The following is a 24,195-nucleotide window of genomic DNA, read 5'->3' on the forward strand; positions in this document are numbered from 1 at the left end:
AATTATACTACAAACTGAGTACTTGAGTACAGCGCCAAAGTAAGATCTGCACAGTGCTTAAAATGTGCTTAATCCAAGGCAGATGAAGCTTTGCAGATGTCCTCCCAGTTATAGTTTCCTTTTGAGATGCTTAAATTCCACATTTGATCAGTGTGTGATGTTATTGTTCATGATTTTAATGTTTTAAGCACAAGACAGAGTAGAAATGTTTACCGTTTGGAAATTAATAGAGGCATTGAATCCACTGCATTCCTTAATCACTGCCTGATGCAGGTTTGACAACACCCACCAAGAACTATCCAAGGCCACAGCCCACAATAAGGAGCTACAGCGAGAGATGGAACGGCTGCAGTCTGAGGTGACGCGGCTCAAGACCCAGCAGCTCAAGGCGGCAAAGGACAGCGAGAAGTACAAGGAGGAGCGGGACTCTGTGATCAGTGAATATCGCTTGATCATGAGTGAGCGGGATCAGGTGATCAAAGAGGTGGACAGGCTCCAGACAGGTCTGGAGATGGCAGAGGCGAAGCTAAAGAGCACTTCGTCAGAGAGACGGGTGGCCAGTGAGGAGCTGGAGGCTCTCCGACAGGTAAAAGCTAAAATGAGGGATCATCAGTGAGAGCTGAAAAAGGTTAACCATTTCACAGACAGGATCAGAAAACACTGGAGGAATAACTGTTGTGATAAGAGACATTTGGAATTATACATGCACTGTAAAGAAATTAATTACTTCAGATTTACAGGGCTGCTTTTAATTTAAGTAAAACTGTTAATGAAGAATGACCAGTTGCGTAATATCTGTGTCTCAAATATCTCTTGTCGTTAAGCTGCTGAAGTCATTCTTTTTGGCAACAGTCAAAGGTTTAGGGTGGCCAAAAAGTAACCACGTCATCATCACTGCTATTAAAACCCACAGTAAGGAAGAGAAATTTGGTTATGCTTTTTTAACTCTTCTATTTAGAATGAACTTGAGAAGCTCTCCAAAATAAGTATATAAAAAATCCTTTTAAGAGGAGCAAAATTCTTTAGTTCTTCATCTAATAGGAAGTTTGTCTGGCAGCATATCTTTGTGCTGAGATAAGAATGTATTCCTCCCCAAGGAGGGAATTCCAGAATCACAGCGATGCAAGAAACAAGTCGGCATAAAAGGAAATGTGCAACAATGTGCAAATCATATTAAAATATTTCAAAATTCCCTCAGAGCTATAGAAATTTACTTTGTTTTTTAACCACTGTTTTTGTTGTTGTTTTGTTTTGTTTTTTTTTTTTTTTTTTTTTATGATGAAGGAGCTGGCCTCAGCACTGGTGGACAGGGACCGAGCAATCTGTGAAAAGAATGAGCTGCTGGAGAAATACTGTCACGAGGTCAAGGACAAAGCTGAGGCCCAAAAGGAGCTGAACCAGGCCTGCAAAGACATCGAAACAGTGCGTGAGGAAAGGGATGTGGCCCGGAAGGAGAGGACAGAGGCCATCATCCAGAGGGACCAGCTGTTGCAAGAGTATTACCAGGCCAGACAGGTAGCCAGACGGACAGATGATTTATCATCACAAATGGAGGGATTGGTTTATTTCTCTGACAGTAATCCCTTCATCCCATCTCACATAGTAGTAGTATTTTTTTTTTTTTCTCCAATCAGCTGGGTGGTTTCTACATATTGATTTCTGTTGAGAAATGTGTACTCACCCATCATTCTGTTTACAGTGATTGTCAGATTAATTACAATAAAAGTCAGGGATGCCTGCATTAGGAAATTACCAATAATTACAGTGACAAGCCTCACGCTGACTTTGAAGAACACCAGAAATCTGCACTGCGTCAGAAATGGATTGTTAAGCAAAACTGTAGACTTTAATGGAATTAATTCAACAGTGTATCTAGTGCAAGCGCTCTATATACACATCAGACTGTGAGTTTTACATTTGTTTTATTATATCTGGTTTATATACCTAATCCAGTCTATGGCTGTTTTATATATCATAGATGGAAACTACATCTTAGTTTGCAGAAATATGTTTTTGGATGGATGGAGTCAGCTAAGTTGAAAGTTTTGTTTCTTTAAAAAAACAACAAAACTTCTTCATAGCATGTAATTAACTGCTGCTAGAGGTAAACACAGGTGATACTAATCACATTAAAGCTTCACCTCAATAGAGGACAAGCTTCATTATTGTAATTTGTAACATCTGTGTTTGTGCCATGTCAAGTCAAAATGACTGCTGTCAAACGGGTATTTACACCAATGAGCTTTCAAGGCTTAACTCGCACCAAAATGATGTAAAGCTGATAATTAAAAGCATGTGTTGAGTATAATATTACTGCAATGTTAGTGTACAGAGTGGGTGAAAGATGAAAATACTTTCTTATGACACAAATTTAGAGGAGTTTGCCACATGTTATCAAATACCATTATAAGACTAAAAGCACCTTCACTTCTCTGGTGACATTTATCACCCATTAATTTGATCTACTCCTGCAGGAACAGGACTCCGCCACCATGAACATGGAACGAGCCACCAAGGAGATCGAGATGCTGAGGAAGCAGTATGAGGCCATCTCACAGGAGCTGAAGGAGGCCTTGCAGGAGGCTGAGGTTGCCAAGTGTCGGCGGGACTGGGCCTTCCAGGAGAGGGACAAGATTGTAGCAGAAAGGGAGAGCATTCGGTAAGAATATTTAAAAAAAAAAAAAAAAAAATATAGATGTAGATGCATGTCATTGCAAGGAGACTCGGGCAAAAATAGATTGTGTATTTTATGTGACACCTGATGACAATATGTGCATCACTCAGTACACTGTGTGACAACCTGAGACGAGAAAGGGACAGAGCTGTGAGTGATCTGGCAGACGCTCTGAGGAATCTGGATGATATGAGAAAGCAGAAGAACGATGCGACGCGGGAACTCAAAGAACTAAAGTGCGTTATTTCTCCCAAAAGTTGTTTTTGAGACGTATAAATGTCTTGCGTTCTATTTTAGGTAAACTTGAATATTATTCATTGATTTATATTTGTGTTAAAAGTGCTTCTCTTGCTTACTGATCTTCTGTGCCACCCAGTGGACGAATTTTATTTACACAGGACGGTTCAAATTACTCTGAAAATACTTACTGAAGAGCTACATATTTCATGTTTCCTGCAGAGAAAAGTTGGAAGATGAGCTGGAAAAGGAAGCAAGATATCGTCAGCTGATGGCCCACAGCTCACATGATTCAGCCATAGACACGGACTCAATGGAGTGGGAGACAGAAGTTGTAGAATTTGAGAAGCACAGAGTAAGAACCATTTAGAGTTTTCTCTTTTTGTTTTTTAAGAAATGTGATTTGCCTTTAGAGAATTGTACTTAATGAATGAACTAATTCAGAATCAAAAAGTCATAATATTGCTCATGATTTTTCATTTTTGCAGGACATGGATTTGAAAGCACTTGGATTTGATATTGCTGAAGGGGTAAATGATCCCTATTTACCAGGGGACTGTGGTGTATTTGTAACTAAGGTGGATAAAGGAAGTATTGCTGAGGGAAGATTAAGGTAAATGTCACTTTCCACCTCAGTGTATATAAATGTTTTGATTTCCCTGTATCATTTGACACCTGAGTTTTGTTTCTGATAATAAGATTTATTTGGAGAATAGAAACACATTTTCATATTTTCACTTGTAAAATTTAGTATGCAGCACTCAGAAAAAAAGATTTTTGATACATGTTTACACAACACTACCAACACATCATAGTTGGCTTCTCTTTGATTATTATATTCTCTTTTATTTCTGTTCAGGGTAAATGACTGGTTGCTTAAAATAAATGATGTGGACCTGACCAATAAAGACAGGAAGCAGGTGATCAAAGCTGTGTTGAGTGGTGAGGGCGTGATTAATATGGTGGTTCGCAGAAGAAAGTCACTAGGAGGACGGATCATCACTCCAATCCAGATAAACTTAGCTGGACACAAAGGTCAGCTTCAATTTCCAAATAAGTAATAAACTTCACCATTATGTCTGCCTTCCAAGCTAGTAATGACATTAAAGAGCAAAGTGTTCGCGTTAAATTATCTGTATATGTGATGGTAATTAGGGTGTGTTTTTTCTAATTGTTTTTCCTCCCAGACAGTGGAATAGGTTTGGAAAGTGGAGTGTTTGTTGCCACTTTGGCTGCTGGCAGCCCAGCTGCTAAAGACTGCAATCTCACTATTGGTGACAGACTGTTAGCTGTGAGTATGATCACTGAAAAGTTTATAATTTGTTTGATAAAAGCCTATTTGTTATCAAGAGATGGCTGTAGGGCAGGGGTCCCCAATCTCAGTCCACGAGGGCCGGTGTCCCTGCAGGTTTTAGATGTGTCCTTGATCCATCACAGCTGATTTTAAATGGATAAATTACCTTCTCAACATGTCCTGAAGTTCTCCAGAGGCCTGGTAATGAACTAATCATTTGATTCAGGTGTGTTGACCCAGGGTGAGATCTAAAACCTGCAGGGACACCGGCCCTCGTGGACTGAGATTGGGGACCCCTGCTGTAGGGCATCAATTGTGGTCTCTAGTGCCCTCTGCTGACCACATTCAAGTTGTGTTTTAAGACAAGCACAACTGCAGCATGTTCCAACTACTTGTCTTCACAGTACAGTGTTGAAACGGTACAGGAAATTTGTGTATATGTATACATTTCATAACTTGAATGAACATGAAATAATGCAGCCAGTTACACTGTTATAGAGAGAGGATATAATGGAGACTGTGTGCTTCCAGTGAGGCTGACCTCTGAGATGAAGTAAATTTTGACATTAATAAAAATTCCTACAATACACGACACGACTCTGTGATCAGTGACACGACACTGCTGCACACTATTAACATGGTTTTGTAATTTTCATATGTCAGATAATATAAAATCTGTCAGTTAAACTAGGACTAAATGTTAGTGAAAGTAAGCTAGCACATTCCCAAACTTGACCTTTTCACACAAACCATACATGTCGCACCTGGCCATAAGGCCATAACACAGTTATATAGTCTACTTATCTTTCTATTTCAGCACTTTTATGTAGGATAAATTAAAAAAAACCCGTCATGACTGGGAATCATTTTTGGGTTGACTATATTTAAAAGTTTTAGACCACCATACATGTTACATTTATTGGTCTGGAATATGCCTGTTATTCCAAACAGCTCCCATAATGATCTGAATCTGTCTTTTATATTGTAATTTGTCCTTATGCTATAATTTTATCCCTGGCAGCTTTAACACTGCCCAGGACCCAAAATTCATTAATAGACCATCATTTCCTGACAGTCTTACGTCATGCACTGTATCATAGCTGGCTGCTTTGATATCAGTATCAATAACTGTACTGAATATGAGTCTAAGCTTTGTTTTTGGGAGGTCTCAGAATCCCACTTAAGTACTGAGTATGATCTCACTTTGTTATTAAAAACAGCTTGCATTATTTACAGAAATCTGATATTTTAAAAATTAAAGTGCCTCCATAATCCTAATCAAGCAATTTGAGGGACTTGATTACTTTTAAGGGCAGGTGGCCACCATTTTGGTACCCTAAGTACACGTCAGCCTTCATGTATTTTAATGGTTAATGTTGTGTAATATGAAATGAGGATGCACGCACCTCAATCTAAATTCTCACCATAACTAGCACATTTGCAAGTGCCATTTCAAGATGCAGTACGATGATGATGATGATGATGATGATGATGTCTAGGTAAGTGAGCTCTTATTTATGGGACTTTTTTTTTTTTTTTTTTTTTTTCTTGCATCCAGATCAATGGAATTGCGCTCGATAACAAGTCGCTCTCTGAATGTGAGTCTCTGTTGAGAAACTGCCGAAATTCTCTCAGCCTCTCCCTCATGAAGGTAAAACCCTCCATAACCCAAACACATACAGATTCCCCTGTTTTACTTCTTACAACTGTAACATCACACACTGCTGTTTCTTCTAATAGATTCCCAATAGTCAGGCTTTGTGCTAGTTGTACAATGCTTACTTCATGCAAATGCTCATTGGGTTAATAGACAATGCAAAGTCTCCTTAAAACCTTAATTGCGATCAGTATCTTTAATTTTTAAATGCTATCTCAAGTTCTTGGTTAAAAATGTCAGTGATCGTCCATTTCATCGGAAACTATGTATTGCATTTAAAATATTATAATGTATATTTATCAACATTTCTTCCTGCACAGTTCTTTCCACAGAGCTGTTCTGGCCAGAGTTTATATGAAACTTTGAGAGACTCTGAAAAGATCCCGCGACTTCAGTCCTGTGAGGTCCACACGAGAAACTGCAGAAACTCTAAGCACAATTGTTCCACACAAACTGACATTTGTAGCTGTGACTTTGGCAGCAGAGGGGAGGAAGCATGTAAGGATACAGGTGACTCCCTGAATAGCAGCAGTGGCAGCACTCACTCCCACCACAAACCCTTTTCCAATGGGTCCCCGCATTCCCGTTCCTTTTCCGCCTCACATAGTCCTTCGGAACCCCACCCAGAATTCTGCTACCGGAGGCAGGACCTCCAGCATCGGCCTTTTACCTTCACTCCTGTTCTGTCCGACTGCAGCTCACCGCAGGCTGCTGTGGACCGAGTGCAGAACTCGCCAGTCAAGCCCGGTGGAGGCACATGGCCTAAAGTCATAGTGGGAACTGTTTCAGAGTACACTCAACTGTCCATCTATAAGAAGCCCAAACAGAGGAAGTCCATTTTTGACATGAATGCTTTCAGGAGACCTGATGCAGCCCAAAAACTGGACTACATGTCCCTGTCTCACTCACCGCAGAGCTCAGTGTCTGAATCTGCTCAGACACCCCCCACACCACCAGCAAGGAGCGACTCGTTTAGGTTCAAGCATCGGCAGCAGAACAGCTCCGCGTCGGACTCCACCATTACCACCGGCACACCACCAGCATCCCCTGCCCAAGCTATGAATCCCAATGACAAGGGAGAGGTGGGAAACCAATGCTATTTCAATGATGGCCCTCCAGGAGAAGCCAAGGGCAGCTGCAAGAAACCTGCTGAGGAGGAAGAAGAAGAGGAGAATCGATACAGGACAGAAGTGCAGGGAAAAAAGAGATACCGGCCAAAATCAGCACCAGCACTACGTCGAAATGTGACTCCATTGCACATTCCTGTTCCCATTCAGGTAACTGAGTATTTAAAGAACATGTTAAGGAATTTACTATTTGACATTTTATAGATGCTATGGTTTGTTATTTTGTGTCCCTTATTTCCTCAAAAATTAAAAGGCTTACAAGCTGTATGTTTGCTCCTTGCAGGTACAGAGTTTCTCTAACGATGAACACTCCCCAGAGCCAGTGGACTTGTTACGTTTCTCTCCTTTACGAACCAATCGGTACAGCATACAATATGCACCCAAAAGCTACAGTAGCATTACATCACGTAAGTCATGGGAACAGCTTAATTTGTTCACTTTATGCCCTTTTTTTTTTTTTTTTTTTTTTCACATTTCCAAACACTGCTTAGATCATTAATAAGCTTAAAAATAGAAAGTTGATTTCAATTTGTTGGTTTTTTTTCTATTGAACTAATAAAGGCTTGATATTTATAGGAAGTGTCACATAACTACTACTTTTGAGTTGATGTCTAATCCCACTATTTGTCCTCCAGACCCTGCACAACGAAGTTTTGCCCCTTGCCCTGCTGTGACGGCTGTCATGAGGAACCCTGTCTACACAGCCTGGAGCCATGAGGTCCAGGCCAACAACCCTCCTCCAGCTCCCAGCTCGAGCAGTCATCCTCATACACACACAAGGTGTTCTGTCAGTCTTTTCAACATTCATGAGTCCAACTCTTTCTTCACTTGCCTTTTTACTGTTGTGAATCCTAAAAATAAATCTTCTTGTCATTTTGCCATGTGAATATATGAATTAATGAGTATACTTATTTTGCATATAGTGTCAAGTAAAGTTTTCTGTTTCAATGACACCTCATTCACTGCAGACATTTAATAGGAAGAAGGTAGCTGAGTCGACTAAACCACTACAATTTGTCGGTGAAACAGAACTCTCAATTCCAGGTCTTTGAAATGCTTTAGTAGAGTTCACCCATGATTAATTGAATTATTCGACAGGTAGAGTATCTTCAGTGCTGTTTTTGTCTGTTAGACAGATAATGCAGCAACTAGTCAAATACAACTTGGTGGAAATGTGGAGCAGGGACAAAGAAAGCCACCAGATTTTGGGGCAGAACCAGGTCACATCGTTAAGAAAGTCTGAGCCAGGTCATCGGCCTTGTTGGAGAAATGTATTCTCCAAATGCTCTTTAAGTTTACTTTTTTCCTTCTTACGACATCTTGAAATATCTATATCTGTTAGAAGACTAATATATTTTATCTCGACTGTTAGACTGTTGTCTCTTTTGAAGCAGAGAGAGAGATTAATAAATAATTATTCTGTATTCTTGTTTTGCTGTGATTGTATTCTGCATACTTATGGTTTTTGGTGCATTAGTTAGAAATAAAAGGCAATTTCAGACGTTTTTTATATATGGATTTAACAGTTAATTTTGATGCTTACTGCAAAGTAGACATTAGTTCTAGTAGTACTGTTTGTTCATTTTAACCACAGATTTGCAAAATCCTGAATGGTGTATTTATAGCAGCGAAACAACTGTTTGTATCCTGCCCCAGATCTCATGGACAGATGGCATGTAGCAAATTATATCTTGCCCTGGGTTGAATAATTGACTGCCGGGGGACTTACGCAGGCCTTTTCTTTTTCCTTTTCCCCCCCTCCACTCTTAGCCCCCAGCATCAAGGTCGCCTCAGTCTGGACCTCAGCCACAAGCGCACTGGAAACTTGACTGAGCGGAGCTGCAGCCAACCACCACACAGTACTAACTCCTTGCCCTGCAGCAACAGAATGAGTATGTATGGTGCCCTAGTTTTAGAGCAATCACGACATGTTCAAAATGTGAATAATGTTGTTTAAAAATGTTTTAATTCAGTCCGCACTTATTTAGCCCACTATTTATCACTGCTAGCAAAACGCCTAACTGGAGTCGAGTTGCATTGTTGGCAAACACGGACTTCTGTGACACAAAATTATTTAACTTTAATTTTACTCTTAAACTCATTATATTTATGAAATGTCAGTTTTAAATGCAACTCTCCTGTAATGAGTGTTTAGAAAGTCTTGTAGCAGTTTAATTGGCCATAAGATGAAATGCATTACAAACTCTCCTCTCCAGCTCAGGAGATGATGGTGATTCACTGGCTACATCAAACATTTGCTCTGTGGTAAATATTTAGATTAGCAGTGTCGGGGAAAGGGGCTTATCACAGTTGCTCATATATTTCCTGGGGAATTCCCATATCAACATGGTTGGATACCCTCAGTTGTGTGAGAAAATGTTTCTTGTTTTAGGGTTTTGTTTTGTTTTTTTTTTCAGTATGGGTCAAGTGACCCTTTTAATAAATTTCCTATTTTTTCTTAGGCACCTCTGGTACTCTGCAATTTAGAGCAGAACGCATTAAGATCCCTCCAATCCGTTATCCTCGCGCCATTGGATCTGACAAAGGTACTGTTAAGTCTGGGAGCAACATTTACTGGTACCAAATGTTACTGCTGTAAATGGCAAGAATGAATACTTCAATTTTTTTATATCCTCTGTCACTCCAGGCTCACTTACACATTCAGGGGGTAGCAGCCCAACACCTCCAATGTCCCCTGTCAACCTGGACACGTCGTCTTTCACCAGCAGCCAATCGCAGAGCTCCATTTCCACCCAACCTAGGATCTCAGTCAGCCCTGCTTCGATTGGTGACAGGCGAAAGGATGGGTAGGCCAACCGAATCCTCGTCATTGTCCGAATCTTTATCTTTATCCCGCCATGATTCAGCACCACAAGACATGTTTTCCACCAGTTGTCTGTACTTTTTGTCTGGTTCATTGTGATTAAATGCTTGCAAAGCAGTAAACAAAGCCATAAGCCTCCATCTAACACTGTCACACCAATTCACAATCTATCATTTTATTATCTTCACTTTCTTCTCTGCTGCTGAGCCTTGTAACTTGAAATCTTTCTGTCTTTGCCTGTTTTTATTTTTTCCCTCTTATTCTGCTTCTCAGATTTGTCCCTTACTGCTCTTCCTCTGTTAGACCTCCACTTGGAATTAAGCCCAAGTTCTTCTCTTTAAGAAGCTTGAGGTTCGTCTTGTGCTGGTAGCACATACAGTATAAGCACTGTCTGCGGGACTGTTGGAGCACAGATCTTATCATTCTGCCTACACTCTGCATATATAAATGTTACAGTCTAGACTCACTTTGCAGCAGCGGTGCTAGATTCTTTTGAATGTTTAATAATGGCAGTAATGAAATGGATGTGTATCCCTTTAGGTCGTCATCTTCTCTGCTCATTATTTATTCAGAATGTTGTTAAATTTTGTATGCTTGCATGACATGAAGTGGGATTTGAAAATGCACACTTGGCACATCAGCCACAACATTAAAACCTTGTGCTTGGTACAGTGTGCTACAAAAACAGCTTGGACCATTAGGGGCACAAACATAAGACCTCTGGGCGTGTCTGGTATTGTCAGACATTAGCTACAGGCTCAAGCATCGCTTACATGCTTGATCAGATTGGGATTTTGAGAGGTTGGAGGCCCCGACATTGTCGGTGCCTTCATATGGTGCTGTTGTTTACGTGGGTGGTATCAGCCACATATAGGATCATGATTACTGTTATTTACTTTACCTGCAAGTGGTTTTTAATGTTGTGGCTGGTTCGTGCATATTATTGTTTGATCAATACACATTTGTGTGAAAAGTGTCACATGATACGGTGATTATTTGCATACATGACATGCATGATAGCATACAGACACATATTGTGTAGTAAAACATTAGACTGAAGGGAAGAGCTTATTCTATTTTTTTTTATTTTTTCAAAGTTGCATGCTTGCATCCTTTCTATAAGATGTCAAAATGCATAAATGTTCTTTTTTACCCTGAAGGCCATACCTGGGGGAGCCACGAAATGTGACGGTACAGAAGGGAGCAGAACCGCTTGGTATCTCCATTGTGAGTGGAGAGAATGGCGGAGTGTTTGTGTCCAAAGTGACAGCAGGTAGCATTGCTCATCAAGCTCGATTAGAGTACGGAGACCAACTTCTCGAGGTACATTAGCTACTTTACTGCTTATCCATGATTTATAATTTTTTTTTCTGCCTCTAATGAATCCCTTCTGTTTCCAGTTTAATGGAATCAACCTTCGCAATGCCAATGAGCAGCAGGCACGGCTGGTGATCGGGCAGCAATGTGACACGGTCACCATTTTGGCTCAGTATAATCCACACATGTTTCAGCTGGGGAATCACTCTCGTTCAGGGTAAGAGGGAGACGAGAGCTTAGCAGTGCCTTTTTCTGTATAAAGCACAGTATGTGCAAAGCAAACACATGAGTACACAATCGTAAAGACTTCATACTGTAGCACAGGAATTAGAAATGGGTTATGTAATTATGATTAAGTAACAAATATTAACACTAAAAAGGAGATGGCACAAACGTGCTATAACAGTAAACAAACCCTAAATCGTCTATTCTCTCAAAACCAGTTATTTGGACTTTAGAGTAAAATATAAAAGTAAAAAGATTCTGACTTTGTTTCTCGTCTTTTTAGTTCTCGGATGGAATCCATCAGCAACCAGCCGTCACCCCATGACAGTGGAGCCACCACACCGGACAATCACTCCACTGTAGATTTACTGAGTGAGCAGGATGAAGGCACGATTACTCCTGCATCCAAACAAACGACTCCTGCCACTAGTCCGCACATCTCCTGCAGGTAGTAGCTTTATATCTGCTTTTATGTTCGCTGGGTTGATATGGTGTTTTAATACAGCCCTTAAAAATAGACTTTGAATCTGCTGGTCAAACTTTTTAATTGAATTTTTCTTTCAGGCTTCCTGGTTCAAATCCACGCAGGGTTCCAGAGTATCGGTTGGTGAGGCTGAAGAGGATCCATGTGGAGCTGGGAGTTCAGATCTGTGGAGGGAACCTTTATGGCATCTTTGTGGAGAGTTTAGATGATGACAGCCCTGCTAGGGGTCCTGATGGTTTACTGCCTGGAGATTTGATACTGGAGGTATCTTTCATATTTATCAATAACTATGACGCACCAAAGTTGTCATGTGTTCAATAAAAAGAGTAAGTTGCAGTAGCTGTAGTGAACACAATGCTGGACATAATTCTGTGATTTGAGTACCTGTATTATAATGCTCTGAGGCTAGAAGAAAGCACATTAAAGCAGGTTTAGACATAGAATCTGACTGCTTTCTGTCTTATAGTTGTCTTTATAGTTTTAATTTGTTTGTTTCTTTTAAACAGTACAATGGTGTCAGCATGAAGAACAAAACTAAAGAAGATGCTTACTTGGAATTGTTGAAACCAGCTGAAACGATCACCTTCAAGGTCCAGAACTATGCAGACAACCTTGATGCAGTAAGAGAGTGTCCCGGAGATGGATTTTTCATAAGGTACCCTGAATATTTATCAGGCCACTGAAATGAAACTGCTGAGATGATATGAATGTTGTGCCTTTTTAATTTTATGTTAAACAAAATCCAAAATGGAACCTAACCACCGGGAAATGGGCAGTAAAGGTTGGGAACATTGAGCTAACAAAACAGACATACACCGGTTTTGGTGATTTGTGTTTCAGGTCAATAACTCGTCGAAGCTTGTAGAGTATATCTTGTAAGACTTGTATTTCCATTATAGTCTGCAAAGTTTTGTTTATCATGCCATTGACATTTTCCCCAACTACTTAATTCATATTTGACAGAGCACTTTATGAGAGAGTGGCAGAAATGGAGCAGGAGCTAAGCTTTAAGAAAGATGACATCCTTTATGTTGAAGACACACTACCAAATGGTAATTTTGGCTTCTGGATGGCCTGCCAGCTTGATGAGAGTGCACAGAAACTGGAGAAAGGACAGATTCCAAGTAAATACATGTAAGTACAATGTGAGATTTTGTGGTTTTCTGACTTTCTCATTTAGAAAATCTGATGAGAAATTCTGCATTTGTCAAACTTTAATGTTAAAGAACATTAGTTTGATAGCATGTTGATATGGATTCAAATATTATCTCCATAAGGATGGACCAGGAATTCTACAGAAGGCACAGCATGGCTGATATGAAGGATGAAAACGGCACTAGCAAGACGCTGTCTGCTGCTGCTCGGAGATCATTCTTTCGCCGGAGGCTAAAGCACAAACGGAGTGGATCCAAGGATGGAAAGGACATGACGGCTTTGGACGCCATTAGCACAGATTCTTTACCCATCACAGAGGGTGAGAAACCCTCTTCTAAACACAACTTTATTTAAAAATGCACAAAACAAGACACATAATTGCATAAGAAAGGTCGATTCTGGAATAAGCACATATTTGGATTTACATGAGCTTTTACTTCACCAGCGTTGCATTATACTGTCATCACATTGTTAAACTTACAAAGGACGGTTTGAAATCGAAAAGTTCAGTGAATACAGCAGAATCTGATTATTGTATTTCACACATTCCTTCTCAAGAGTTGGACCTAAAATTACCCACAAATCTGTTCAACCACAGGCAGATTTGTCAGAGGTTTGGATGTGTAGCACACTGCAGAGGCTTGCTCACTTTCTAAATCTGCAATCCAAGATTTATTTGCAGGATATAGTCTTGACTTCAGTCAATTTATCAGACTTCACACAGCTGCATCTGGAGGTGCAACAAACATAATTGCATTTTATCACACACACCATAGTTTTACCAAATAAATTTTAGACTTTGGTGTTTAAAATCAGTTCCCTTGAAGTGTTTAAAGAAAAGTTCATACATTAATTTTTTCATTAATTTTTTAATTTTTAAATGAAAGCCTTTTCCTAATTAAGCCTAATCTCTAAGACTTCAAATTTGAGATTATTATTAAAAGTTCAGATTTTATTCTTTAGGCTTGATACTGGATAGAAACTGCTAATTTGAATGTCCCTATTAACCTTACATGATGATTTGTTGCCAGATTTGTGAGGCAGGTCTCAGGCATGAAGATGTGTTTATATAGCTGGATTTTTCTTGAAAGAAACTGAAGCTTTCACATGGCACAGAAACCACGGGTAAAATGAGCAGCTGTGTCTCTCTGCTGTTGTGCCTTTGGAATAAATTGCTTTCGTTTATTCCCCGCACAGACGGCGTGAGCCTCATGTACCAGCGGGTTCAGAAGGTCGAGTGCTCTTCGCCTCGTCCAGTGCTGATCTTGGGTCCAATAGTGGAGGCCTGTAAGGACATGTTGGAGAAGGAGGCTCCTACCAAGTTCTGTCGCTGTTTGCCTGGTGAGCTTCTGATTTGTGTGAATTGATACATGAAGGATGTGTGTGTCCATCAGACTTGTGTTATTGCACTGAGAGCTACCTAACATGAAACTCAAAGATCAGAGAACTTGACGTGTGTATTAAAATAAAATATGTTGCTTTTTTTTTTTTCTTTACTTTTAGAAATTATGAAGGCATCTCAGCAGGCAATAGAGCGTGGAGTAAAGGATTGTGTGTTCATTGATTACAAACGGAGGAGTGGCCATTTTGACGTGACAACAGTCGCCTCAATAAAAGAAATCACAGAAAAGGTAAATTTAAACTCGCCTTAATCTACATTATTTATTGATTTGCTTGTCCAGAAATGACACATTTATGACCCTGCACCAATAGCAGTTGTGTCTTGAAGTTTTACAGCTGCCAGGTTTATACACTGTAAGAAAAGTTGTAAAGACAGCAATTTTTAGAGGAATTTCAGCTGCATTCCAAATAATGCAATACAGCCAAACTTCCAAACTGATTAAAATAACTTGATTGGCTACATATTTCCAAAGAACCTTAATTTTTTATATTGACATTTTTGTTGTTGTTGATATCCCATAAACTGGTAGAAGTCTTTAAACACACAATAAGAGTTGAATACATCCAACAACTTTGTGTTCAGTGTTTGTCAGAGTGTGAAAATAAATACTTTTATATTTTCTGCAGTGTTCTTTCTTGAAACATCTCCCATTTCTCATGTTGTCCTGTCATTTTTTTTTTTCTCTCATAGGACTGTCACTGCTTACTTGACATTGCCCCTCACGCCATTGAACGTCTTCACATGGTTCACATCTACCCAATCATCATATTCATCCGCTACAAAAATGCCAAGCAGATAAAGTGAGTAATTTCATGCCTGCTTTGACTTTTAAAAATGTTTTCATTTCTACCTGTCAGACATGTTGAGCATGCTTTGTGTTGTGGTGCCGGTTTTGTTTACCCAGTTATTTGTCAAGCTCCAAACCTTGAACAACATACAGAGAGAACTCATCCAAAGCTTTTGCCTCTGGAGGCTGTTTCTGAGAAAGGGAAAATGTGGGCCATAGCATTTTCAAATAAAGCTACATTCATGACAAAACTCATCTGTATATTCTGTACTAAAGTAATATCTGTTTCTATTTTGCAAATAACTACTTGGGCATTAAATCAATATGTAATCTAAAAATGTCAGGTCATAAAGAATTATTTAAAGATTACTTAATGTTCTCCCATTTTAAAGCCATTCTCGCTTGAAGGACTGATAATTCTTGATTATGCTTAATTTTATCTGGCTTGAGACAGTTGCTCAGGAAATTGGCATCCGCAGAAGTCTTGCTGGTTTTATAATCACATTCGCCCTCCATCTATAACAAAAACGAATTGATCAACCAAAATTCGATCAGCATCATTAGTTGCGAAGGCAAGACGTGCTCTCTTCCACCACCTGTTTTCATCGACTGATGGCGATGGCTCACAGATCCTCTGCTTTTTCATTTGTAATCCGTGGGAAGATTAAATCTGCTGGACCTTCGGCATGGTGCTTCATGCACATGCGCACACAAGCGCATGCAAATCAGGGCAAACTCGGGTCGGGCAGGAACAGGCTTTTTCCACCACGCACGTACACACACGCGTCCATAAATCTATGAAACGGTGCAGCAGGCAAACATGGTTCAGACTGATTCCTGCTAAGCCTTCGCTGTCATCAGCTGAGTGCCAGCTGTCCTGGGAGGGGCTCACGAGGCCTGTGGCTCCGCTTCGTGGTGTGGGTGGCTAAAAACACACGATGCCCCTGCCGGCCTCAGCTTCCATGTACACAAAAACACACCTCCCACTGCCTGCTGCAGCAACTGACAGGAGCCCAAGGTTTTTCCATGGGTTTCTATCCTCTGAGAAGCATCAGCAGACCAAAATGCTGACTGCATAATGAGTGAAAGGAGAGAGACAGTGGTATTCTAGGTTAAGTCAGAGGTAAAAGATGAAGACCGGTAAACACATGAATTCTCAAGGCTGTGTGCGGTCATGGGTACTGAGTGGGATGGATGGGTTTAAAGTAGAGAGATTTCACTGAAGCTAAGCTGTTAGACTTGTTGGCAGAAATGAGACGTTTTGCTGTAAAAACTAGTAGAAATCTCCTTTAAATTGCATCTTTAGTTACTTTAGTCAACTTCTGAGCATTTTTTTTCTTCGATAAAATCTTAATAATGGTAGTTGATCTTTGTTTACTTTGCTGATTTACCCAAAAAGACTTTCTTGTCTATTACTGCCAGGAGAATTTCCAGGAAAATTTAATTTAATGTTGGCAGTAGCAGCCCAGAAACATGAATAATTTATATGCAGTTGATTTGGGATAAATGTATTCACATTTTTGTATAAAAGAAATTCACTTTAAATTTTGTATTTAGCAATATTCAAGATGTATTAAAATATCCACACACTATTATTACTGTTATAAACATGTCTGCAGATTTTTATGAATATAAAATATGGAAATCGTGACGGTTTTGTTGACATGTTGACATCAAGAATCTGACACTTTGAGTGTTTGTGAAATGAGGTTTTGTAGCAGGCTGACAGGTCTGATGTTTCCTCAGAGAGCAGAAGGACCCTTTGTACCTGCGGGATAAACTGTCTCAGAAACATTCCAAGGAGCAGTTTGAGGCGGCGCAGAAAATAGAGCAGGACTACAGCCGCTTCTTCACAGGTTGGTGGGATAGGCTTATTTTCACTCGATGTTAGTTTGTATACAGGCATTATAATTCCAATTATTGTAAGCCTAAAGGCACCTACAGTACACAGAAATGTGTAACTGCAAATTGAATCCCAGTTTACAAAGAAAGGCGTATTTTTGTAGCTATCTTTTCACCTCGGGCTTAAAAATCAGTTCCTCAGTAATCAGACACAAACTGTTTAATGGCATTTATTGCCGTATATCCAAAATTTTTGGTGATAGTGCCTGAGATTTTTTTAAAATTTATTTATTTCATGTTATTTAGAGTTTAGACTTCAAGAGAGGAGGTATTGGGAGCACTGTATGTGTGTTCTTTAAGAAATCAGAGTTAAAGTTCTGGTATCTGGAGCAGCAGACAGTCTGACACCCAACTGTCTGGCTGATTAATGACTAGAAAAGGAGGCGACTTATACACAAGGGCTTTTGCAATGAACACATACCACAACTGATCCCTTCTATTAGGGAGAGTTGGCCGGCCAACTTCTGCACACATGCCACGATTATGATTATATTCATCAGCACTTTCATTAAAAGTATCTGTTGATAGACAGCTTATACCAGTTTGTCTTCACAGTTGTAAACTGTAAGTCTTTTATTTCCACAGTCCTGTTGGTTGGTGTCAACATTAGTCTCATTACATGCTTGATATAATTGAAAATCGGTAGGGCTTCGATTATGCAAAAATAAGAAAAAATTACATTGGCCTGGGAGCTGAGTGACTGAATGGGGGGGAAAAAAAATCAAACAACTTTCAATGGGACGTATTAACCACTAAAATACCACCCTCCTTCCTCCCCAAACTGTATTGCAGGAATTGTCCAGGGAGGCAGCGTCTCCTACATTTGCACTCAGATCATGACCATCGTGGAGCAGGAACAGAGTAAAGTACTGTGGATTCCAGATGGAGCACCGTAAAAGTATCTCCTCTTGTTCATGTCGCCCAGAAACATTCCAGGATGTAGCAAAGATGTTCCAATCCAGCAGTTCACAGCAGACACGATGGTTAACATCCAATACTTCTCACTTACAGCAATATCAGCACACATGATCATTTGCAATATTCCTACTACAGTAATGATGTAGTACAGAGACTTGTTTACACTAGTCTTCAATACTTGAATTGTGTATTCCCTCATATTCAGTAGCACTCCTTTAATCCCTTGAATTGTCAGACCACAGGGACTCTGCATCAACTCCAAACTGAAGATGGACCACTGTTCCCTCCTTTATATTTATGTCTTCTTCTTGCCGTTTTAATTTATCTAATCAAGTCAAAGATGTTGGTTATGATCCTTTGTTATACAACTGTAGCTCTCTAGTGAATAATGTTCTTATTTATAGAGGAGAAATTGCTTCCTTCACATTATGTCAGTCTTTATTTTGTTCATTTCACTCCTCTCATATATTGTGCCAAGCTAAATATATTTAATACACCACTTATTAACACTGCAATTTTCCTTATAAATCACACAGCAGGTTTGCTAGTTTCTGCCTATATTCTTTATCAAGTGGATTTTTTAATTTTTTTTTTTATTTAAGAAGGGATTTTTTTTTTCATCTGTTGGCTGAACACATGTATGCGTTCCTCCTTGAATTTTCAGTAAATCACTTGAGAGCATTTCATCTGGAAGTCAGATAAAACACTTTACGTCAGGCTTTCTCCAAATGAAGGTTACTATTTCTATAAAATATTAAACATTCAGTTAATGGAGTGCGAGTTGTCTGTGTTTTCTTTGCACATCTGAATACTAACATCAGCTCACAATTAGCGGGCTGTTTATTTGTCAAGAAAAACTGGACTCAAGTTGGACCTCAATCAGTGCACAGTTTGTCCTCGAGGGGGAGTAATTTACCACCAGACGAGAAAAAAGCAAGATGTCCTGTTTAGTACTTTTCTTTACCATGTTTTTATAACTGCCTATAGAAATACTCTTATTCCAATATTTGGAAACGTTATACAGTTGGATTTTTCTAAGCCTTTAATGCATGCAGGCGTGGAAACAATGAAAGTGTAAGGTGTATTCTCTGTTGCAATGTGTTTTTAAACTCATATTTCCATCAGTGCTGGAGAAAACGTCTCATTTAAAGGATCCAGACAGCCTTAGATTGATGTTAAAGCTCCATATAAAGATATAAGGACGCCGATAAGAGAATTTCATTTTCGTCAGTTTGCCCCACCTTATTATGTAAATACAGTTTGAAATTTGATTATAGTTTAGGAACACAGGTCTAATGTACAAAACTAAAATGTCCGCACAAAATTAAGGGTTTAAAAGCACGGTGCCTCTAACCATAAAGTTACAGCCATCAAAAATTGATGAAGCGGTCACTATAAATAACCAGACATCAAGATAAGCATCGACGTCTGCTATTGATGGCTCCTCCCCCGCTACCTGTAAATCTGCGATGCCATCTTCCAACAAATGGATGTGACAGAGGGAGTCGGAGAACGAGAATTACGTACAAGAATAAAACGGTCATTTTTTTTTCCAACCCAAACGATATATCCGTAAAGGAAACGACAAACTGCGGCCTTTGACGCGAGGACGGCATTCAACAGTGCGCGGTGCTGAGCTCAAGTAGCGGACCTGCTGAAGGCTACGCTGTAAAAAAAAAAACAAGGTGGAGGAGTGAGTGAATCGACTGGCGACGATAGCACGCCTCTTCAGTGTAGTCATAACGCCGCTGCAGTTTCATCCATCGGATCTGTGAGGAAAACCGTGAGTTTTGAGGAGTTTGCGCAAGAAATGTGATTTTTACGCACACGTCTAACGGATGACGCGCAATCCCGGCCACGAATGCGCATCGTGAGGCGCACGACTGAGATCTTAATTTTAAAAGAAGTTTTGTTTTTTGGGGGGTTTTTTTTAATTGCGAGTGTGGCTCTTGTGGACTTTAACTTTTACATCTTTGCTTAGAGTGAAGCCAGATGAGATGGAAGAGGAGCGGAAGGTGGTTGGCTGAACATGCCTGATCCGTTGTGGCATCAGGGGGCGCTGGCTGGAGCTCCCCAAAGGCCCTGAATCCCAGTTGAGTTGATTGTTTGTTTTTAGGGGCTGGCAGGTGACCAGAAGTCGGTAATGCCGAAAAACAGGGAGAGATTCAACCCGGACCCATCCATCCACATATCCAAGATGAATGTGATCATCCCGTTCTCACCAGATGTGCCCTGTGACAACAACGGCCAGCGGATGTGGTGGGCTTTCCTCGCCTCCTCCATGGTCACTTTCTTTGGGGGTCTCTTCATAATCCTGCTGTGGAGAACTCTCAAATACCTGTGGACCGTATGCTGCCACTGTAACGCCAAAAAGAAGGTACGCCAGGTCATTTCATAACGCAGCACTCCTCCATGAAACCATCATAGAGGGGTTTTTGTGTAGCAGCCAGTTTGATTTGGGCTTGTAATTAAATCTCTAGTAGGTCCAATCACAGTGCATGACTCTGATTAATGAACTCTGCTATTCTTGGCTTAATGTCACATACAATGCGAGCCTGTTATAATACAACCTCTTTGATCTTGGACTGTAGGCTGTTAACGAGGAAAGTTGGTCTTTGGGTAGGTTTGCAGTTGGAGCCACAGCTGACACTTGTTGGTGCACCGCATTCAATTTATTCTTGGTTGATTTGAAGATGATCCAGTGCACAAGTAGCCCACAAGTATTGTAAAAAGCTTATCTATATATATATATATATATATATATATATATATATGAACTTCACATGTTGAGGAGCTTATTCCCACACAATTAGAAAATAATTTGTGGGAATATTATGAAGATAGTTTGACATTTGTACAATGTACAACCAGTGCTTGTGGTCATACATTGAAGGTTAGTAGAAGTTAAATTGTGCTGCTAAAAATAGGGGGGGGGGGGGCAAAACTAAAACCTGGTGTTTCGAGATATCATGTCCCACTTAATGTGGATAATCCACCGGCCTCAAGCGCAGGACATTTAGGATTGGAGCTACATTCTGTTGAAGAATTTCTCACTGTTTGTTCTGTAAATTATCCAGAGTAGCAGAGGCAAAATGTGCTGCTGAATCTTATTATTTTTACTATTATTTTTTGGAACGCTTCAAACAAAAATCCATCCAGCTGCATTTTATTGAGGACAAGGGATTTTTAACCTTCTGTAAACAGCAACTTAGCGTAGTTTCCCCCCTTTTGAGTTCTTGTCAACACAATCTGAATTCAGCATCAGTTTCTTTCTGAAACTGTCCAGCTGAACATGCCGCACAGTTTGTTTAGCGTATTTCATAAAGTCTGGAATACTCTCACCTGTTGAGGACACGTGGAGCTATCAGGGGCTGCTACATGGGTCAGATATGTTCATGCGTGTCTTTTTGTAATCTCCAGAGACAATCCGCATGACATTTAATTCAACTGCTACTAGATTTTCGGCCTCACAGTAATGACATCATCTGCGCGAGGCCGTCTGCAGTCGTGTGTTAGAAAAATAAAAAATCTTTCTGTTGTGTTTTTCAATAAAGTCTCATTTTAGAGTTTCCGCCATTACGCATATGCTTAAGGACAAAGATGGACTAGCTGATAAAAGTGCAAGAGATGGAGCAGTTTGTCTTAATGCATGTGCATTCATTTCTCAGACAGGCAGTCAGGGTGGAAGAGAATCGCTAAAGGCTGCATGCAGGGTGGTGCTGACCTTTTGAAGGGAGACGTCTGTATCATTTCCATGGTTGGGTTGAAGCTGCTTACAATTAAGGCTGCACATAACAATTAGAGTCATGGGTTATTTAATATGTCGATGTATCTTCTTTCTTTAAAATACAGAAAATACATGTTCCCAGCACCCAAATATTAACTACCAACAATTCAGATATATTAGTTATCATAATACAAAGCAACAACTTACAAATGTTTCAGGTCTTTGCTTGATAAATGAATAAACCTGAAAGACCGACACATTTTTCCAACCAATATTTAAAAGGATCCGTTTGTTTGGTTTGGTTTTTGGCTAAGATTTATTTATAGACGTAGAAAATTGAAATGCTTTCCTGAAAACGGATCATGCTGAGGTTTTCCGTTTCAGGGTCCACAGCTGAACACTGTTTATGTGCGCATATAAGAGAGCAGTCAGTTTTTTTTGTGTGTGTTTTTGTGGAGCCGCCGAGCTCCACCAACCTGTTGTGCTACTCTGTGGGAGTCAGCCAGAGACGGGTCATCCTTTCACTTCCAATCTCTCCCTCTCTGCCTTTTGCTCTCCTGGCATTCATTTCATAACTCCTGCCCTGTTTTCTTCTCACCCTCTCTTCCTCATCCAAGAAGCAACCTTCCTCCAAAGTGTCAGAAATGCAGTGTCAGGCGCATACCGTATGTGCCATATGAATCAGTACTTTTGTTGCTAAGCAACTGGCAAGCAAAGGATTTCATTAGAAGAGTAAATCTCTCTCTGTTATGCAGTGGCTGTGAGATGTGGCAGGTTGTGTTGGAGGAACACCTCCCCACCCCCTCCCAGTCTGTGCATGTCATTAGCAGCCCAAACATGGAGCGTTAAGTGCATTGTTCATAGATGGGAGTTGATAATCTGTTTCCTTCTATTCTGATTTTTTTTTTTAAACTTTGTTTTCCTCCTCTGCGGGGCTTTCACTGCCCAGCTCTGCTCTGCTCTGACAGCTCTTATGTCTCTGAGCCTCCATCTCTGTGGCTCTGTTCTCCCAGACTGATGGAAATCGATGAAACACGTCATTTGCGAGGTTCTGATGAATGGCTGCTATTATCCGTCTAGGAAAGAGGAAGAAATTGTTTTCATTGTAAATGGCACTGTACTCACAATGGGAGGATGACAAGTTGTGGCAGCTCCTCCGTCATGGTGCAGACTTTGTGAAACTTGCGCACACTTCTTTATTAGCTTGCGTTGAGTTTTGAGAGACCACATCTCCACTTATCCACGAACTGACTAGTGTTCAGCGATAATGTTTCATTGGACAATAAGATTTCCTGATGCCCCAAAGTGCCCAGAAGTTTATTACAGCAGTATTTCTGCTGGTTTTGATCCAGATACAAAAAACAGCAGTGGATGGATTGTGATGAAATTTTCTGGAGAAGTTCATGTTCCCCTTTGTTATGGATTTTTCCATTAGGTGAGGTCTGAAATGTCGCGCTCAGTGGAGCCTTTTTGGAACACGATGACGTAACATCTCTGCTCACTCTTCTTCAGTCTTGTATCTATAGGGGCCATAAGGCCAAACAGCATTTTTTTCTTGTTTTTTAATCATTTGACTCTTATTTGGAGCAAAGAGTAAACACAGAAGGGAGCATAGAAACTCTCTCGAATGATGTATTTCAAAAGTAGGTTACCCTAAATCTCTCTGGCTTATAGGTCTGTTCATTTTTGCTCTGATGATGCAGTAAGGTGTTACTTCTGTAGTGTTTCCTGGATACATTTAAACCTGGTATCACAAGAACCATATTACCTCTCACAGACACACCTTTATAACATAAATGGTGAGCGAGCAGTCTCGATATTGATTTAAAGGAGTGCTGTGACAACTTAAAGGTATTATACATCAGTAGAAAGTAGACAGGAAAGCAGGGAATGACATATACCAAATGGTCAGGTCGCCTGCTCAGCTAAGAGATCTGTAGTGGTGTCAAAGTATGACATCTTTGCTAGAGATGTTACATTTGTATTGTTATGAATCATTTTTGTTGCATCGTACTTTTAGAACAGGTCCAATCACATTGGTGTTAATAACTATAGTTTTAATTTGGATAATTGGGCGGTGGTCCCCTTTGTATGTGGGTTTTTTTTTCTGTGTGGGTTTTCTCTGGGTGCTCTGGCACATTAGGTTAAAATTTGCCATAGAGAGTTTGTCTCTCTATGTTACCCCTGTGATAGACTGGTGACCTGTCCAAGATTGCCTTTGGACTTGTGACAAGTAGAATATTCAAAATCATTCCACGTGTCTCTTATTCATTGAGCTCAAATGTTGCAGTTTTGCTGTAACAGTTTTGCAGCTGTTGGTGACAATATTTGTGGAGTTTGTTGAGGTGGAAATGTCAAACAGCAGCCTTGGGCTTAAGGGGTTCAGTGTGATTTTAATACTTAATGCTTGCAGGCTACAGAAGGACACTGAACATCAGTATGCTGGTGCTAACACTGCATTAAAT

At 40.1% G+C, this 24,195-nt stretch overlaps 2 protein-coding genes across 4 annotated transcripts in view; both read left to right on the top strand.

The window, feature by feature from the left end:
- Window positions 1-18,778, top strand: part of LOC116327463 (disks large homolog 5-like) — a 31,420-nt gene extending 12,642 nt beyond the window's left edge. For 2 of the 3 annotated variants that reach the window (XM_039616450.1, XM_039616451.1), the window contains exons 7-34: window positions 274-586; window positions 1,285-1,515; window positions 2,475-2,659; window positions 2,785-2,910; window positions 3,134-3,266; window positions 3,400-3,524; window positions 3,771-3,946; window positions 4,099-4,202; window positions 5,764-5,856; window positions 6,183-7,139; window positions 7,273-7,396; window positions 7,625-7,769; window positions 8,760-8,881; window positions 9,452-9,535; window positions 9,637-9,796; window positions 10,087-10,164; window positions 10,974-11,136; window positions 11,214-11,347; window positions 11,639-11,803; window positions 11,920-12,103; window positions 12,346-12,494; window positions 12,803-12,973; window positions 13,117-13,313; window positions 14,192-14,335; window positions 14,498-14,625; window positions 15,087-15,196; window positions 16,930-17,039; window positions 17,878-18,778. In XM_039616450.1, coding sequence (XP_039472384.1) covers window positions 274-586; window positions 1,285-1,515; window positions 2,475-2,659; window positions 2,785-2,910; window positions 3,134-3,266; window positions 3,400-3,524; window positions 3,771-3,946; window positions 4,099-4,202; window positions 5,764-5,856; window positions 6,183-7,139; window positions 7,273-7,396; window positions 7,625-7,769; window positions 8,760-8,881; window positions 9,452-9,535; window positions 9,637-9,796; window positions 10,087-10,164; window positions 10,974-11,136; window positions 11,214-11,347; window positions 11,639-11,803; window positions 11,920-12,103; window positions 12,346-12,494; window positions 12,803-12,973; window positions 13,117-13,313; window positions 14,192-14,335; window positions 14,498-14,625; window positions 15,087-15,196; window positions 16,930-17,039; window positions 17,878-17,981 — 4,915 coding nt within the window. In that variant the 3' untranslated portion in view covers window positions 17,982-18,778. The remainder of the gene's footprint in view (window positions 1-273; window positions 587-1,284; window positions 1,516-2,474; window positions 2,660-2,784; window positions 2,911-3,133; window positions 3,267-3,399; window positions 3,525-3,770; window positions 3,947-4,098; window positions 4,203-5,763; window positions 5,857-6,182; window positions 7,140-7,272; window positions 7,397-7,624; window positions 7,770-8,759; window positions 8,882-9,451; window positions 9,536-9,636; window positions 9,797-10,086; window positions 10,165-10,973; window positions 11,137-11,213; window positions 11,348-11,638; window positions 11,804-11,919; window positions 12,104-12,345; window positions 12,495-12,802; window positions 12,974-13,116; window positions 13,314-14,191; window positions 14,336-14,497; window positions 14,626-15,086; window positions 15,197-16,929; window positions 17,040-17,877) is intronic. The other variant, XM_031749052.2, reaches the window with a different exon arrangement.
- A 708-nt stretch (window positions 18,779-19,486) lies between these two features.
- LOC116327464 (calcium-activated potassium channel subunit alpha-1-like) overlaps window positions 19,487-24,195 on the top strand; it is a 100,099-nt gene continuing 95,390 nt past the window's right edge. The window contains exons 1-2 of the mRNA XM_039616452.1: window positions 19,487-20,018; window positions 20,120-20,380. Of these exons, the coding sequence (XP_039472386.1) occupies window positions 20,001-20,018; window positions 20,120-20,380 (279 nt within the window). The 5' untranslated portion in view covers window positions 19,487-20,000. The remainder of the gene's footprint in view (window positions 20,019-20,119; window positions 20,381-24,195) is intronic.

Source organism: Oreochromis aureus, linkage group 8 (genome assembly GCF_013358895.1).
Source record: "Oreochromis aureus strain Israel breed Guangdong linkage group 8, ZZ_aureus, whole genome shotgun sequence".
Classification (NCBI taxonomy): domain Eukaryota; kingdom Metazoa; phylum Chordata; class Actinopteri; order Cichliformes; family Cichlidae; genus Oreochromis; species Oreochromis aureus.